Source organism: Rhamphochromis sp. 'chilingali', assembly GCF_963969265.1.
Source record: "Rhamphochromis sp. 'chilingali' genome assembly, chromosome: 1".
Lineage (NCBI taxonomy): Eukaryota > Metazoa > Chordata > Actinopteri > Cichliformes > Cichlidae > Rhamphochromis > Rhamphochromis sp. 'chilingali'.
The window spans coordinates 49,711,781-49,730,678 of record NC_137929.1 but is presented as its reverse complement, the minus strand read 5'-3'; the positions used below and the strand labels follow the sequence as shown (position 1 = coordinate 49,730,678).

Below are 18,898 nucleotides of genomic sequence, written 5' to 3'. Positions count from 1 at the left end.
TCTCAGTGGGCTTGATTCGCTTGTTTAAATGAACTTGTTTGTTCTCGTCGCTCTAATTAGCTGCGAGTGTAATTTATCTTTTTATCAGCGGCACTTCAAGACGAAAGTGAGAACGAAACCTGCGCTCACTGAAGATAAAGTGCAGCACTCGGTCCTGGTGGTCCTGTACATGCTTCTGCTTCAAAGGAAAAGCATTTGTTGTTCACAGACACAGCACATCTTTTTCATCTCTGCAGTTAAGCCGCGCCATAAAACTGATTACATTTATAAAATTAGTCTTGGCATGTGGCCTGTCAAGCTCCTTGCTCCTCATGGGTGCAGTTTACTGTGATAAGAGCAGCACATTACCTCGCAGGTTATCTCCGACAGAGGGGTCACTGATTTCACACAGTGATGCACAAATCCACGCTACTCATTGCTGCCTGACTATGCTGGCTTTTTGAGTACTTCTTCTAAAAGGGCACACTCGTAAAAAACAACAGTATAAAAATATTAAAAGTACACAATCTGGGGACAGGGGCACCTCCAGACTTTTTTCAAAGGGTTGCTCTAAAAATATTGGAGTGGCACACCAAAAACAGCATTTGCCCTTTTATTATGTTGTTGTTAAATATAGGTTACTTGAAGAATATAGCAAGAAAGAGAGAACGAACATGCCTTAGTAATTTCCTGCTATTAAAGTTGATATGAAAATATGGACCCATGAAAACCACATACGATTTCGTGATCAATATTAATCTGATTCATTAGATGAAGTTATAGATTGATTGAACATCCCAGCCATTAGTTTAATTGGTAAAATTATTACCAACATAGGACAGGTTTGCTTTGTGGGGTTTCCCCTACCCGACACGCGCGCGCGCGCGCACACACACACACACACACACACACACACACACAGTACAGTGGAAATTGTTTTAGCGACTCTCAGGATTTATTTGAAGAGCATAAACAGAGCTGAGTGAGAGTGGATACTGGAGTTGGATGAGTCAAGTTGGCCAAAAGCCAAAAGATAAACTCTAATGTTGTTCAAAGGGATGCAACTGCTTACACCTCAAAATCCAGTCTTTACAGTTTTTCTCAAATGCTAAAACACATGTCACAAACGTTACCACCAGGTCCCCCAATGTCCAAACACAACACCCTTCTCTAAAGCTACATAAACACAACCACACCTTCCCACTGCAAAACTCAAACTCCCACACCAAGAGAGCAGCTCGAAGCTGTCAAAACTGTAAACACTATACACAGCATTACACACTACAGCAAAACAATTGAAAACACAATGCTCAATTTGTGAGAAGGTTCTTTGGTTCATAACTGCCAATGCATATTTTTATAGACTGTACAGTAACGGATCATCATAGAACCCTGCAGAGGATTAGGCATTTAGATTTGTGAGTTTCACATGAAGACTATAAATCTATAAAAACATCCTGCATGTACGTACACTACTGTAACACAACTCAATGCAAAAACAGAATCTATCGCACACAACAGTACTCTCGGAAACATGATCAGGGTGTGAAGTCTTTTTTATTGTCTACACGGTCTTTTTACAGTATTACACACAGTCACTGTGCGGCATCATGTCGCCGAGCTGCATTGGGCCACATCACCTCATCCACATCACAGGCTATATTGTCCCTTGCTAGGCACCGCGGGAAAAACGCCCTGGAATGGCGAATCCATCCCCAGAAGGCCTCCACTGGGATGTCAGCACAGGCCAGCTCCATTGCCCGTACGAGGTTCTCTCTTGTGTATGGCTGTCTGTCATACACCTTCCATCTCCATGATGAGAAGAACTCCTCTATAGGGTTCAGGAAAGGGGAGTAGGGTGGCAGACAGACGTTTAAAAAGTGGTCACTGTTTGTGGTGAACCACTCTCTGATTTGGTGTGTTTTGTGGAAGCAGACGTTGTCCCAAATGATCACATACGTGTGATGTGCTAGCCTAGGATGGTGTTGTTGACGGTCCAGGAGGATGTCTTTTAGCTCCTCTAGGAAGGTGAGGAGACGTTGGGTGTTGTAAGACCCAAGGACAGCATGCCGGTGGACAACCCCCTCCGTACCCATAGCTGCACAAAGAGTAATATTACCCCCCCGTTGGCCAGGAACCTCAGTGATGGCTCTTTGGCCAATGATGTTACGGCCTCTTCGCCTTCGTTTCTGGAGGTTGAAGCCAGCCTCATCCAGGAAGAGGTACTCATGGGGTCTGGCCATCGCGTCCAACTGCATTATCCTCTGTGAACATGGAAAAGCGTACAGGTGTTCAGAACGGTCAATCAGGTAGCACAGTATTGTCCAGAAGTAATGTAGGCCACTAAGCAACACAGTATGTCCACTAACTGTACTGTGGACATGGATGTATACGTACTTGCACATACTCGTAACGTTGTCCTATGTGTCGCGCAGAGTTGCGCTCAAAGGGAACCCTGTAGACCTGTTTCATCCTCATCTGTTGGCGCCGGAGAACTCGGTCTATTGTGGACACGCTGACAGCATCAATGTTCTCAAAGTTTACATTATCTGCAATGACTTTGTCTCTGATCTCTCGGAGTCTAATGCAGTTGTTCTCACGGACCATATCTGCAATGAGGGTTTCTTGTGCCGCTGTGAATATGGCAACCCTCCCACCTCTATGTGGCATTCTTTCAGCTCTAAAGAAAGAAACATGTGTTGTCAATTGACTGATTTATATGTAAAACTACATGTAAAGTAACAGACCACTTTCACAGGCCTGTAAAACTGTAGTGTGACAAAGAAAGCAATAGCGTACTATACCTGTTGTGTTGTCTAAATGCCTTGATAATGGTGGCCACGGTGGACCTACTCAGGTTTGGATGTACTCTTCGTCCCGCTTCAGCCATTGTCATGCCATGGACAATGACATGATCAATTACTGTTGCTCGCATATCATCTGTTATGATGGTGCGAGGTTGTCTTCTTCTCCCACCTGGACCTTCTCCTCTCTCTTGTTGGCCTCCTTCTCTTCCTCCTCTACTCCGAACTCCTCTTCTTCTTAGGCCTTCACCTCTTCCTCCTCTGATCTCAACCCCTCTTCCTCTTTGGCCTGCAGCTCTTCTCCTTCCGCACGCTCGAATGCCTTCATCCATTGTGATTGTTTGGCATCTTCACCAAACTATGCTTTCATAGGTGGGGTCACATCATTAGCAACAGGTGTCTTCAATTTTGAGTCGTTGTGTGTAGTGACTGACGCCAGGTGTGTTCCCTGTTTTCACAGATTGGTGACTGTGGCAAGCATTTTGCATCACATGGGCTTTCATTTGAGAATATGAGCAGAGTTGTTTTGCAACATGTGTTTTAGCAAGGAAAAATGTGTTTAGATTTATGAGTACAGAGGGTTGTGTTTTGTGAATTGTGTCTTCATGTGACATGTGTTTATGGTACTGGAATATGGTGGCTACATTTAGTAAATGTGTTTAGACTACTGGTCATTTGGGTTACAGGATTGGCTTTTGTGTTTTAACATTTGAGAAAAACTGTAATGTGGACAGGGGTAAGAAAGGCAGGGAAAGACCCACACATGAGAAACTCCAACACTGACCAAGAACATCAGGGAAGAAAGAGCAGTAAAAAAAAAAAAAAAAAAAGTAATGTCTGAGATATGAACAGCTGTAGATACTGAAGAGGCTAACTGAACACAGGTGTTGAAACAGAACAAAGGAGGCAAAGAAAGTACCAAAGCCAAATATCAATACTATTGATACCAAAGTTGGTATTGATAGTATTGGATCAATTTTATAATTTAAAAGTAATCATACGTAAAAAGGTATTTTCTGAGTTTTAATTCAAGCACCACATGGAGCCTCTGTTTGTGTTAGCTTGTCATACGTGTTCAATTCAATTCGAATTTAAAAAGGATATTTTAGTGAAAATTAATCAACAGTTTTAAAAAAACATTTGTATTTTTGCAAAATTGGCACTGCTTTTCCTTTACAATGGGTTTTAATTCCCATTTTGATTATAAGAATGAGCAGTGAAATTTTTAGGTTTTTAGCTTTAAAATTTTTTAAAATAATTTTTCAGATATTTTCCTGCAAATGCTGTCTCAGAATGTAAAGTACAAATACCTGAATGTGGGTCAACAGACAATTAAAATAAATATATATTGTGGTGAAGGTGTGGTCCCTGGCTCAGCTGTGCAGTGCTCAAGGGGCAGTGCCAGTCAGGTTCATGGTACAGGTATGTGGTGTTTTATTACAGTTTTTTCTGAATGCTTAAACCCTAACTGTGATTCCTGTAGCACAATCTCTAAAACTATTCAGACTTATAGCAAAACCACTCACTGAGTTTGCAAAACTAAAAGCACAAAAACTGCTTTGCACTCAGTTTGCAATTTTGTAACACACACTTTGCACAACTGTAGGCACAATTCACTGCACAACACTCAATTACCAAATTGCAACACACTCCTAGCAAAAGTATACACATGTATGGCTATCATTAACACTAATTTGCCAACTGTCTGGCACACTTTCACATGTGAAAACTTTTTTAGATAATTAGTTCACTTTGCAATCAGCCTAAGCACTATAATACAGGTAAGCTGTGTGTGCGGAGTACAATGGAGGGAGCAGAAAGAGTGAGAAGTAGAGGAGGCCGAGGAAGAGGACGTGGAGGTGAAGAAGTAGGATGAAGAGGACAACAAGGACAAGGAGGAGCAAGAGGAAGACGAGGAGGGGGGAGAGGAAGATGAGGAGGGGGAAGAGGAAGGGTAGGAAGAGTAAGAAATAGAATTGCTGATGACATCAGAGCTACAATAGTGGACCATGTAATCAACCGTGGAATGACCCTGAGGGTAGCTGGCCAACGGGTCCAGCCTAACTCGAGCCGCTACACTGTAGCAAGCACCATAAGGACATCTTGAAATGAGAATCGGTTAGTACAGTCACTTCGCACAAAGATTTGTAGCACTGCCATATGCCAATGAGAAACACACCAATACCATTGATGTAAAAATACTGAAATTGTTACTTTACAGAATTGCTAGATGACCAGATGCTGGGGCAGAGGAAGCATGTTCACTGCAGACCAAGTAACCCATATAGTCATTATGGCGATTGCAAATAATCCTATACTTGGAAATAAACACTTGTGTTTGTTTTGATGTGTGTGAATAAACACCAGTACTTGAAGTTTGGATTCCTCTATGCTTATGGATCTATGACAGAAGTAGCTCAAACTGACATAGCCTACCTTGTGCACAGAGAAAGCAAAAGCCAGATGTGTTTTGTATTCATACCATCAGTGTGCAGTTGGAGCATTGTGTGCTTAGTAGATGATGGCTTGTGTGTACTGTTTGATACGGAAACACCATTTTTACGAAGGTGTGAAGAGTTAATCTAGCTGTGTTTGCTTTTGCAAGAGAACTAAAATGTTTTGATGATTGGGTGACAGGTTTTCTTATTTGTGTGAAGAGTTTTGCAAAATTAGCCAATAGTTACAAAAAATGTGCTTAAGCAATCAGAAAAAACTGTAATGAGCTCTCTCTCTTCCCTGTTGATTTAGTGAAGCCGCAGCAGAGTGTGTAGGAGTGCAGCGGAGAAGCTGCACGCGTGGGTGCAAAACCGAAAGCCCAAAGAACTGTCATATATATATATATATATATATTTTTGTGGACACAAACATGTCCTTCTGTGCTGCATGCAGAGAATAAGGGAGAGGGCCATCCTCTGATGTAGGTCACAGGTCTACCAGCTCCTTCCCTGGGCTTTGAGCCAGGCAGTAATATGTGTGTATTTGTGCCAGAGAAAAAGAGTTATTATCCGGCTGCATGCTTCGAGTCACGTAGAGCTTTGATGTGTTTATCTCTGAGTTTACTGTCACAAATAAACAAAACACACGCACACACACTGGGCTGCATATCTCCACCGACTCGCTGGGACTCAGATAACACGGACTTCTCGTAAAGGCCCGACATCAACTTTCTGAGGTCAAAGGTCATGCTGAGCGGAGCCAAATCAAACTCATACAGAGACAAAAAAAGACAGACAGATAACTGGAAGACTGACACACATGTGTCACAGATGTTTAACCATGCATGCTCCCACAAACATGTTTCAGTCAGGAATAACACGGGCTGTGTGCTTCTGCCAGATGTTTAAACGTTTCCATGGTCACAGGAGATCCAGAGCTTTTTCTCATTTCCTGTTATTGCTGAACATAATGACGGTATAACGGTAAACAGCGAGAAACGTGTTTTTAAGCCAGGTATTATCACTTTTCTCTAGGCACTCCAAAAACTGTAAACAACAACAAATGATACACTGCCTTGAAAAGACATTACTTGTTGCTTTTAGTGCGATGAGATCTCAAAAGCCTTTATGTAGTTTAAAAAGTACTTTTTTATTGGAAGCTGGGGAACACATTATTGACTCAAAGAGGTAGACTAAAACTCTCATGTGCACACCCTGTGTCAGTGTTAGATTTCAAACAGGTGGATGATCAAGAATGGGCAAGATTCATACTGGATTGATCCGGGCCCAGTCTCTGATCCTGCTGGCCAACAGGGTATCAGTGGAATCTGTGCTGCTGTTGGGCGAAGGACAAAGGAAAAGACTATGTTTGCATATAACACTCTAATCTGTAGTGAAAGTTGGGAGGAGGTGCAAAAAGAGCCTGCAGCAGTGGAGGAGTTCTGCCTTTCATTCTTCTTTCTAGTGCACAAAGAAGATTGAAAGGCAGTGGAAGAAAAACAGAATACATGTGTGTGAATGAGGGGAAGACAGGTGGAAACATGAACATGCAAGGAGCAGAGGCAGTGAAGGTTGATGAGTTAAAATACCTGCGTCCACCCACTATGTGCACATGAGAGGTGGAGAAGAGCGTGCAGGTAGTGGGTGGAGTGGGTGGAGATGAGTGTCAGGGGTGATTTGTAGCAGAAGGATAGGAGCAAGAGTGAAAGGGAAGCTTTACAAGATGGTAGTGAGACCTGCTGTGATGTTTGGGTTGGTGGTGGCGGCACTGACAACTAGACAGGAAGCTGTTAGAGCTGAAAAGAGGAACATCACGAAGGTTCATGGAAGTAGTGAACAAGGACAGACGGAGGGTTGGTGTGACAGGGATGGAGGCAGATGATCTGCGGTGGAGACCTACAAAGGGAACAGCTAAAAGAAGAAGAAAAATCCACCTTAAAAAATAAACATGACCAGATGTTTGGAAGGCTGTCACAAGAAATTGACTTTTTTCTGTAATTATCTCGGGAGATCGACAGACGGATTGGTGCTTGAGAGACTACGGTGCTGATTGTTTGTATATTATGTTGTAGATAGCAACTGATAATTAGCAATAGCTATAAACTTATGTGCTGGACTGGACTATGTTAAACAGCACTGTCCCTTTTAAATACATAAATTCTTCTATTTTGTGCTTTATTTATTGGATCTTTGGTTTATAGCAATCACTTTGGCCAGGTCTCCCTTGTGAAAGAGATTTGAGATTAATGGTACTTCCTGATTAAAAAATCTATTCCATTTTTATTAAAATCATAAATAGGAACTCTTTTATCCACTGAGTGTTTCCTCGGTTAATAATATTTCAGCTGTGTGCTTATCATGTCTGGATGTCAGTAGAGATCCATGGTCACCCTGATTGGTGCCTTACAGAAACCAGGTTTGAACTTTTGGTGACAGTTTTGTAAGGTGCAGAATTAGGCATGTGTTGATTCATTTGGGCATTTGTGTAGCAATTTTCTGGTCTATCTGTATTTATAACTGTAGGTGGAAACAATGGGAACAAAGGCGCAGGGAAGGTTCAAATCCAGGACAGCTGCACCGCTTTCTTCTAAATTCACGTGTGCAGTCTGAGCACTGAGCTGAATAATTTCCATTTAATAAATCAGTTAATTAATTTGTGACCACCATGACTGTTCAAGCTTTGAGTTAAACACAGTTTACTTTGTGTTTCTCACTCATAAAAATAAAAAACTCTGTAAACTGTCCTGATATGTTTTCAGCACGTTCCTGTGATGGCTGTGAAGACTGGGGCTGGAGTGGAGCTTTGTTGAATTACTGTTTGAATCAGTCAGTAAAACGAGTTCAGGGATTAACGCTGTAACAGTAATAAACCGACTCTGGAGTCTGGAATCGCTCGTGTTCAAACACTCGTGACGCAGTCGTAAATTTTTACAGCTTCAATTTCCACAACATTGTTTTATCAACAAGCTCTCAAGTGGGAAATCTGGCTCGGTTTCAGTTACGCTCACTGACGGTAAAAGACTTCGTGTCTTCTTTATGAGATGTTCCAACTGAGACCTGAAAAGAAGAGAGGAGGGGAGGAGGACAGCAAGTGAACAGGGAGACGAGAAGGAAGGAAGGAGGGAGGGAGGAGGGGGACGCCCGAGCATTTACAGCAATCAGAGTGAGAGAGAGATAAAGAGGGAGCGAGGAAGTGAAAACTGAACTCAGTTTGATTTTAGTCAGTTTAGTCTGGACTGAGCAGAAGGAACTAATCTTCTTCTTCTTCTTCGTTGACTTTGGAAGGATTTATTTTAAGAGGAAGTGACAGACAAAGACAGAAAAACTCAAACAGGTGAGATTTTTAAACTTCTTTTCATATTTCATACATTTATACAGACGTAAATTTGAATTGTGAGCCAGCAGTGCATTCTGACGAGTTCACACCTCTGATCTGTCTTTAATTTTTTTATGCCTTATTGACACCAGCTGACTGTTCTGTCCTTCAAACACGTCTCTGTTATGTCTGTGGTTTAGGAGTAAAGTGAGAGTTCACTGAGCCCAGTCTGATCTGAGGTGGCCCAAACAAGTAAAACCAGATAAAGTGTCAAGAAGTACATTACAAGAAGTTCAATACGTGGTGTGTGTAGTTGTCTGCGTTTATAACTCCAGTGTTTTCCCTGCGGTTTGAAATTTTGTGTGATCTTGTGAATTTCATGAGCCCAGGCAACTAACCACTCATACTAGATTGCATCCTGTCATCTCAACAGGAATAAATTAAGTTGTTGAATTTCATACAGATACTACATGATTTAATTAGGTTCACCATAAACATTAAATTATTTTGTACAAATTAAAAGTTCCATTTTTGTAAATGTAAAAACCACCAATTTCCTTTTTTGAGTGCAGCAGACTTTAGTCAGCTCCTTACTCCAGTATCCAGATAGGTGAGTTATTAAAAAAATGTAATGCTGTAAAGTTGCTGTAAAACATTTTACCATGGGAGTCTATGGGGCTTTACTCACTGCTGAAGTCAGCCTCAAGAGGACATCAGAAGAACTGGAATTTGCAACTTCACAGGCTTCATTTTCCAGTCCTGGAGGTTGCTCCTTGGAGATTACCTCTGCAAGCCCTGTGAATTATCTCAATGTAGAAATATCTAGCCAAATATTAACATCTTATAGGATTAATATCTTTAAATATACAACTAAAATCCTCAAAAGTGGCCTTTACTAACCAATCACCTGTCACGTTCATTCTACCCTCTCCACAGACCAAAAACAGCAGATTCATCTGAGGACCACGATCACTTTCACGTCCCCTTTCAGCCCAGCTTCACAAAGAGAAACAAAGATTCTGGAGTCCCAGAATTCAGGACTTTTGAACAAGTTTCTGAATCTGAGCAGCCAAACAGGGATCTTCTGGAATCAGTTTTGAAGCTACAGAAAGTTTTAGAAACACTACTACCTCCAGATTTTTCTCTAAATTTGGGAAGTGGTTTAGAAGTAGCAGTCCATAAGAATTTTTGGAGTCGCAGTAGCAGATTCGGTGAAGGGTTCCAGGATGGGACACAGAATTTCCTCCATGCCCTTTGGGTTCATCCTGCTGCTGATTGTCTGGTGTTTGTCATTTATTGATCCAGCTGTCTGCCAACATAACCCCACATCAGAGCCATCTTTCTCAAATCTGGTGATGTCTGATCTGCCAGGCTTCCACAGCACTGACCAACCTCTAGACCCAGGCTCGCATCATTTGCAAAATAATGAGAAGAAGAGTGGTCACGGAAAGCAACACTTCCAAAAGCTGAAGCAACACAAAGAACAACAACCGTCCACCAATACATCTACGGTGGTTAGGTGCTCAGTTAATGTGAAAATGAAAGCAACCTTCAGGTACATCAATGTCGTGCTTTCCTGTTTGATCTTTATTGTGGGAATCATTGGCAACGCCACCCTGCTGAGGATTATCTCCCAAAACAAAAGCATGAGGAATGGACCCAACGCTCTCATAGCCAGCCTCGCCCTCGGGGACCTGATATACATCACAATAGTCATGCCGATCCATGTCTATAAGGTACCGGACTTAAGTTTATATGTATTAATCCTTTTAACACCTCAATAGCTTTCATAATCTACTGACTTGAAAATCCCAAAAGGTAGCATTTAAGAAACATGTGACCTTTAATAGGTTTTTACCTGAAGTCCTGAAGAAAATTTAAGTGCAAGAAGCTCAAAAGAGTAGAAGAGTTAAAAGGCTCTGATCAGATGGTGGGAGAGGTCAACTGTTGGAACGAGGTCTCAGTGGATCTGGGATATCAGCGGGAGTCTGACCTCACAAAGCTTTTAAAATTAGTTCAAAGATTTACTGGAAGCCAAAGAATCTTTTTCTGAAAAGTTGCCAGTTTAGCATGTGGCTAAAATAACATCAAAGCCTAACTCTAAGAGTACATTTGACAATATCAGGAGGTTTAATTTTTATGACCTGTGTAGCACTAACATGGACAATATGATGGGGAACAAAACCACTTCCTAGCTGAGTGTCTCTATCAGGAAGTTGAGTGTCGTACTGATAACAACCCAAAAATATCCTGCTGATTGTGATTGCTCACACACTGTTTTAAAGCTCTCTCGGTTTGTCCGTGTGTGTGTGTGTGTGTGTGCAGCCCTTGGCGATGAGGTGGCCCTTTGCCGAGAATGACTTTGGGCTGTTCCTCTGCAAGCTGGTTCCCTTTGTGCAGAAAGCTTCAGCCGGCATCACCGTCCTCAGCCTGTGTGCTCTGAGTGTGGACAGGTAATACAAATTTTACTATGCTGATGATCTTCTTGATGCATTTTCAATCATCCAGGAAAGTAAATCTCCAAAAGTTGATTCTGTTCATCTGGACGTAGCGTTTTGTGGGAGAAACGTTTCGTCACTCATCCAAGTGACTTCTTCAGTCTCAGCTGACTGCAGGTTTCCAATCTTATAAACAATACATTACAATAACTATACATTATTATTACATTATTATAAACAATACATTACAATAACTATACATTATTATTACATTATTATAAACAATACATTTGCATAATGACTGAAACCAGCCCACTGAAGGAACACTGGGCTGATGGTCGTATCCAGATATGCCCTTTATCAAAAATATCTACATGTCTAAAAAAACAGACTCTGTCATCAGCCTCTAGTCGTAGTCTTAAACCTCAAATAGTGGCGCTTGTTGTTTTAAAAAGGCTACTGTTTGTCAAAGCTGCTGTAGTCTAAAGAGACCAGCATGGCCTTGTGATGCTTGTATGCAGAGCTGGAGTAAATTCAAAATCCACATTTTGAATGATGATTTCATTCATTGAGGGAAAAAATCCAAACCTACCTACCTAGTAAAAAAACCACACAAAAAACCCTATTAATCGTCCACCCTTGTTAAATCACAAATTAACTGTGATTATCCAAATATTTTGGAAAGCTCAGTTTAATTTTTACCAGTCACACCCAGGTCTGATTACTGCCAGACCAGCTGAATTAAGAAATCACTTAAATAGAACCTGTCTGATAAAGTCAAGCAGGCAAAAAGATATCAAAAGACAGCACATCATGCTATAGTCTAAAGAGACAGCTGAGAAACAAAGTCAGTGACATCTGTCAATCTGAAAAGGGTTAAAAAGTGATTTCTAAGGGTTTTTGGACTCAACTGGACCACACTGAAGGCAATTATCCACAAACAGAGAAAACTTGGAACATTGACGACTCGTCGAGGAGGTTACAAAATAGTCCAGAACAACATCCAAAGAACTGCAGGCCTCACATGCCTCAGTTAAGGTCAAAGTTTATGATTCAACAATAAAGAAACTGGGCAAAAATGGCATCCATTGGAGAGTCCAGCAGAAAACCCCTGCTGACCAAATACAACAAAAAGCCTTCTACATTCTAATGATCGCCAAAACCTTTGGGAAAATATTCTGTGACCTGACGAGGCGAAATCTTTTGGAAGGTTTGAGTTACATCTGGCATAAAACTAACTTCACAACTTGCCATAATAGATGGAAACATGAATTCTGCTTTCTACCAGAAAATACTGAATACTAGGAGACAAGTAAACTTGGGTTAAGTGCACCTCAAAAAATAAATAAAAAGAAGAAGAAGGAGAGGTTTTTTGGGGTGGTTTAGTCAAAGTCTGGAGTTAGATTAGATTGAGATGTGTTGACATGACCTTAAACCTTCATGTGACCAAATTAAACCAATTCTAGAAAGAACAGTGGGCCAGAGTTCCTGTACAGTGATTAGAAAGACTCATTGCCAGTTATCTAGCTAATTTTGTTGCCAACGGAGGCCCAACCAGTTATGACGTTTAGGAGGGCTGGGTAGGTTTGGATTACTTTCATCCTTATTAAATTAAATCATCATTTAAAAGCTGAATTTTGCATTTGCTCTGGTATCTTTGTCAAACATTAAAATTGGTTTGATGATGTGAGACATGTAAGTGTGAGAAATATGCAAAAAACTAAGAAATCAGGAGGTTTATCTACTTTCTAAGTGTGAAAATATGAAAAGGAAACAAGATCTGCATCAGATTAGATTTAAATCTGTCATTGTGCTAAAACTATGTGTGAAACTAACATTTATGGAATGAATATTTTTCATGAACATTAACAGAAGACGTATTTTTCAAACTGTTCCATCTTACTTCCAGGTACCGAGCTGTGGCATCCTGGTCACGGGTGCAGGGCACGGGTCTCCCCACGGTAACAGCGGTGGAGATTATGGTGATCTGGGTGCTGTCGGTGGTGCTGGCTGTGCCGGATGCTGTCACCTTCACTATGGTCCCTTCCACATACAACAACCATAGCTTCAATGTCTGCATGTTGTCACACAGGAACACACCCTTCCTGAAAGTGAGTCTGCACTCTGAGAGCTTGCGTATGTGGGCGTGTGTGTGTTTATGGGAACATCTGATAAATATTTAACCCTCAAAACTGACTAGTGGCTGCTACAACAGTTTCTTCACATCCTCCACAGCTCTCACGTGTCTCTTAATAGTTTTTTCACCTGTAAGGAAGCTTTTTTAAGTGGTATGTCAAATAGAAAATTGAAGGTAAAACAATAAGAGAATGAGAGAATGAGCTGGTAGGGAGTGGTAAAGATTTATCAATTCTTAGCTATCCCAGCTATGCCAGAGTATCCTTGGGAAACATACTGAACCAGAGGCACCAGTGTGAGTGTTTGCACAAACATTAGACATGGCACTTTGGTACTTTGTGCTACAGTTTAACAGATATCAGGTAAAAGCAAGAAGCCGTGTGTCAGGTTTGATCATGATGCCACTTTAAGATGAATGGTCTCCATGGACGGGAAATAAGTGGCCACTTTCGTCCATTTCCATGGACTCGTGGTTTTTACGTCTCTGGGCGAGGCCTCTTTAACTCAGACGTTTAGGACAACATTTCCTGTTTATGTCTCCAGGTCATGAGTAGCACAAACAAACAGCACAGGCACTTGAATCTGAACCTGGGTCAGCTGACCTGCTATCAGGTGTTGTGTTTGCATCGGTGTTGTGTTTGCATATTAAAACTGAATCTTTGACGTAACAAAGCAGCTGGGTTCAAGTACAAGCTACCAGCTCCAAACACAGATCACAATCATGGTCATAAACAAAAAGCAAAGTTTAGAAAGACGAACATGTTCACATGGGCTTATTAAAGGATAGTGTGGGTTTATTTTAACCCAGTTCATTTCCCATTAGTGTGGCTGTGGGCTTGGTCCACTCTAATGTTGCACTCTCCTACATGGAAAAGTTTTGATTCATGATGGTAATGCCAGCTTCCTGCAGCATTCAAGGAACATGGATTAATTAATGAGTCATTTCCAACATGTTTTGGATCAGACACAGAAGGGAGCTGAAATCAAATCACCAGCATATTTATCCACACACACTAATTTGATTTATCAGCCAGCTGGTGTTTGTTGTGCTCCTCCTTTTCCTGAATCTCTGGAAAACAAGTGCAAAGTTAGTATAACTAACAGAAAACCAAACACACCCTCGCAAACTGTCAGTCTATTTAATTTCCCATCTCTTCCTCCAACATGTCAATGCACCATGTCAGTGATTGCTGTTTCAACCCCTCCACCTACACCAACATCCAGCTGCCAATTACAGTATGCTGCAGATTTTCAGGAGCCTATCACAGTAGACTTAGGGTGAGAGGTGGTGTACACCTGGACAGGAGGCCAGAACATCATGGTGCCAACACAGAGAGACAGATAACTGTTCACACTCATATGCATACCTACAGCCAATTTGGAATCATCAGTTAACCTACCAAGCACATCTATGTACAGTCAGGAGAGATTTACGCAAGGAGGGGGGGTTAAATTGCTGACATAAAGGTCCCAGCTGAACTCAAATCCAGGATCAATTTTATATAGTATACAGAACCGCAAACAATACCCTTTATAATGTAAGATAAAAAGCCTCAGAGCCGACACATGCCCCCTTGAGGCTCATATGGAGGCCCAAAAGGACAGCAGCTATGGGGCCCACGTGTTTTCTTTGGACAAGCCCATAGTGGGTATGTCTATAGAAAACCCAAAGGGGCTAAACTGCTGTCGACTCTGTGTATGTGCACTCATTTGAGGATCACGGGAGATAAACGTGGGTTTGTCCTGCCCACACTGCTGCAGTCTGTGGATTTTACAGACTGTGTGGAGAGTGAAACTGAGGATCCAGATGCAGATGTGTGGAGGCAGTTAGAATTAAACAGAAAACCCCCCCACCTTTATTGGCAAATAAATATTATGCAAAATCCATAAACAAAGAAAGAAAAAGGACACATAACTATCAAAATAAAGCAGGAAGTGAAATCTAAATAGCAGCACTAGGAACACTAGGTAACACTAGGAAACTAACAGGAGAGGATGGTAAAATGGTAAATGGCCTGCATTTGTATAGCGCTTTTCTAGTCCCTAAGGACCCCAAAGCGCTTTACACAACCTGTCATCCACCCATTCACGCACACATTCACACACTGGTGATGGCAAGCTACATTGTAGCCACAGCCACCCTGGGGCGCACTGACAGAGGCGAGGCTGCCGGACACTGGCGCCACCGGGCCCTCTGACCACCACCAGTAGGCAACGGGTGAAGTGTCTTGCCCAAGGACACAACGACCGAGACTGTCCAAGCCGGGGCTCGAACCGGCAACCTTCCGATTACAAGGCGAACTCCCAACTCTTGAGCCACGGATGGAACAAATACACAGAGGGTAACTAAACTGTAATACAACCAGAAACTAAGAATGAGACTAAACACTCTAAAGAAAACACATGAAGAAAATTTAAACAAAAAGCAAACTCAGAAACAAGCAGAATACTTAAATAAACAAAACTTGAAAGCCCCCAAACTCAAAAACACTGGGTCAGTGACCCCGGACGAGGCCATGCAGGGGCTCATTTACCCACAGCTACCCATGGTGGGCCAACACGGGCACGTTTATGGGGAACAACCAGACAGTTGCCTGTGAGGAGGGTTTTATGACGGGTAACCATCTGCTGAGAGAAAAAACGAGAGCACAGAGAGATGGGTATAAAACACCAGCAGGATGCTATGTAGTAAAGCTGTTTCAGGTCTGTGCTGCATGTGTCAGCTGTTGGCTCTAGAGCACTGTGATGTGAACCAACAGATTCTAGAAAGATTTTACATCCAGAAAAAATCTGTGAATACAGGCTAGCATTGAAATATGGTCACTCGTGTCTCCAAAAACAAGACGATGGTGGCCAGGATGTTAAAGCTGAAGTTTCCAAAACCAACATTACTATGTCCATCCTTTATGTACAGTCTGTGGGTGTAATGTGGTTGTCTCTGTGTTTTTCAGCACTACATCGAAGCCAAGGACTGGTGGTTTTTTGGTTTCTACTTCTGCATCCCTCTGGCCTGCTCAGCCATTTTCTACAGCCTCATGACCTGCGAGATGATCCAACACGAGAAAGAAAGTCTGAAGATCTCGCTGACCGAGCACCTCAAGCAGGTGATCACCAACACTGAAAAAAAAGGCTGTTTATCTTTAACACACAAACAAGCTTCTTATGCAAAGTCCTCTCTGCAGCGGAGAGAAGTCGCTAAGGTCGTGTTCTGCCTGGTGTTGATCTTCGCCTTGTGCTGGTTTCCTCTCCATCTGGGTCGCCTGCTGAAGAAGATCATCTATGATCGAGACCTCAGTGAGCAGCGATGTGAACTCCTGAAGTAGGCCAACCATCATGCACTGCTGGGAAAACAAAGCTTTTTCTGTTTGTTTTTTTCTGGCTGTTTACACGTGTCTACATTTTCTAGTTTCCTGCTGGTCCTCGACTACATCGGCATCAACATGGCCACCATCAACTCCTGCATCAATCCCATAATCCTCTTCTTTGTGTCCAAGAAGTTCAAAAACTGCTTCAAGGTAAACACTGAACATGGCTGCGCTGTGTGAGAGCGAGTTTTTAATCTAGACTGCCAAGAATCTGCTTGTTTCTGTGCCAGCGTAGCATCGCAGCAAGGTCACGGGGTCAAAGGGCGTGAGATAGATATAACAGAGAAACAGAAACTTATCAGATGCTCCCAGAATGGAATTATCTAGAGGACAGAATGAGAGGGGAGATGTATAAACATGGAAAGGTCGTGACCTATGATAGGAGACTTATGGGAAGTTAGTTCTGTAGGGTTAAAGAGGCACTCCACCGAATTAGCACATAAAGGGGTGTGAGTGAGGTCATGTTAACAATCCATTAAATTTTAGCTCACATCCACCAACACCTTCAAGGTCAACTCAACGAATTAATGGTTGAATTAAAGCCTTAACTTAAGAACTATGATCCCTACACGTGTGGTGTGTATGCAACACATACAGGAGAAAATACCCTATAAAGACTTAAAATATCATGCCACATTTGACCACTGACCTCCTCTTCAAGGTCAATAGATTGATCTGAAGGTCAAGCTGATGATAATGCTATATCAGGATACTAAAGGTGCTGAGGTGGTTCTCTGCTCTTTCAACAATGTGTCTCCTGTGAGTCGCTGAAAGAGGTACGCCTTTAACCTGACTCCCCTCTGTCTGTCTGTCTGTCTGTCTCTCTGCAGTCCTGTCTGTGCTGCTGGTGTTACTCTGGCTCTCTCTCTAACAGCATGCTGCCTCTCCACCATGGGACGAGCCTGCAGTACAAACACACTGACCACTGAGCGAGCAGGACACTCGCCTGCATCTGCAGCTCTGAGCGCTGAACCAGCAGCCACACAGAGACACTGACTGTGTGTGAAATACAGCACAGAGTACACCAGCGCTTTCATGTGTAGTCTTTACCTTTATTAGTGCATTTATTCAATTCTGTATTATATTATGTGTATTATATGTGATATAGTTATACTATGTGTCAGACCTTATAGCTGCAGTGTAGTGACGTTTAAATGTTTAGTGACAAGTTCGAGTTCCTTCGAAAAAAAGAAAAGAAAAGGTTTTCCTCAAACCCTGAGCTCCGAATTCAACCTCATCCAACATCTTTGGGATGAATTGGAAAGCCAAATGAGCCGGACCTCATCACCCACGGTCTGTGTTGGGCCTCTTGTGGCTAAACAAAGTATTACATTAATTATGATAACGTAAATAATGTGTTTTTGTGCCCTTTAACTTTTACTGCAGATAAGCTGTTAAATGACAGCAAATCTTTGTTTTTACTAAAGAAAAGAAAATTAACAAAATCTTATTTTATCAGATCAATTTGAAATAGCAATATTTTTTCATGATTGAAAAACCATCTAAAACAAGAGAGAATTTCTTGTTTTATTTTCATACTTGATAAAAAAAATTATCTTGTTTTGATATTTTTTTCTGTAGATTTTGAAGTGTGTCCACAAAAACAGTGCATTGTCTCTGAATTAACAGAAACGTTTCATTTTTCTAGATCTTAGATGTGTCTGAGTTGCACGCAGCCATTTTTTCTTTTTTCTTTTCTGCATCCTATTTATTGTTGTCTAAACATGTAAAATAATATTCAGTTAGTGCAAACAGAAACAATTGTGATGTCAAATGGTACAATAGCGTCCTCTAGAGGCTGAAATTTTGCATCACATCGCACAAAATCAAACGTCACACGTGATGGTAAATGCAAACGTCAGGGTCTTTCTGCTTTCGCAGCTGAAGCTGAAATTTAAATGAAGTGAAATATAAAACCTGTGTGTGCTGTGGAGCAGCGATCAGACCAACAATCTGACTTCCACCAAAGTCTCTAAACATGTCAGCACATGGACTGAAGTTACTAGTGTTGAACTATTCATCTGTTTTATATCTATACTTACTGTGACTTGTTTAATAAGTATTACACGTGTTTGTTAATAAAAGTATATTCTCCACATGCTCATGAAGCTCTGCTTTGGTTTTTATATGTGTGTGAGTGCTAAATGTCTGATTTTTTTCCAGTGCACTGCAGTTAAGAGCTTCTGTAAATGCACTCAGTCCTTTGGTTCCCAGATAGGGCTTTCAGAGGGACACGCATCATGCTGTCAGCTCTGTGAGGCAATTTTATTTTACATATTTCAGATTATATATTGAAATTTTACAAAAATATTTAATCTGACTCTCATACATTTTCTTTGTCTCATAACTTTATTGTTTTCAGATACTTTTATTATTTTACTCTGCTACTTTGTAACCTAGTTTTTAATTTCATAATATGTCTCAT

At 41.5% G+C, this 18,898-nt stretch overlaps 2 protein-coding genes and 1 long non-coding RNA gene across 3 annotated transcripts in view; 1 reads left to right on the top strand and 2 right to left on the bottom strand.

Moving 5' to 3' along the window:
* The window catches only part of LOC308401828, a 226,244-nt gene that overhangs the window by 42,158 nt on the left and 165,188 nt on the right, over positions 1 to 18,898 (bottom strand). The window lies entirely within an intron of this gene.
* Positions 1,575 to 3,429, bottom strand: LOC308400204 (uncharacterized protein; the record flags this gene model as incomplete). The annotated part of the gene is made up of 3 exons (XM_080887746.1): positions 2,784 to 3,429; positions 2,377 to 2,659; positions 1,575 to 2,243 (listed from the first exon to the last, which is right to left on the bottom strand). The coding sequence occupies exons 1-3, from the start codon at positions 3,113 to 3,115 to the stop codon at positions 1,575 to 1,577; spliced, it is 1,284 nt and encodes a 427-aa protein (XP_080743872.1). The 5' UTR covers positions 3,116 to 3,429.
* On the top strand, positions 8,386 to 18,572 carry LOC308401120 (endothelin receptor type B-like). The gene is made up of 8 exons (XM_080889211.1): positions 8,386 to 8,552; positions 9,471 to 10,270; positions 10,860 to 10,987; positions 12,882 to 13,083; positions 16,060 to 16,212; positions 16,291 to 16,427; positions 16,515 to 16,623; positions 17,304 to 18,572. Exons 2-8 carry the CDS (start codon positions 9,761 to 9,763, stop codon positions 17,400 to 17,402), a joined length of 1,338 nt encoding a protein of 445 aa, XP_080745337.1. The 5' UTR covers positions 8,386 to 8,552; positions 9,471 to 9,760; the 3' UTR covers positions 17,403 to 18,572.

Excerpts from the sequence above, each read along its gene's own strand:
- LOC308401120 (XM_080889211.1), top strand. The coding sequence starts at position 9,761 with ATGGGACACAGAATTTCCTCCATGCCCTTTGGGTTCATCCTGCTGCTG. Across the intron at positions 10,988-12,881 it reads TGTGCTCTGAGTGTGGACAG|GTACCGAGCTGTGGCATCCT; the intron begins GTAATACAAATT and ends TCTTACTTCCAG. Across the intron at positions 13,084-16,059 it reads GGAACACACCCTTCCTGAAA|CACTACATCGAAGCCAAGGA; the intron begins GTGAGTCTGCAC and ends TGTGTTTTTCAG.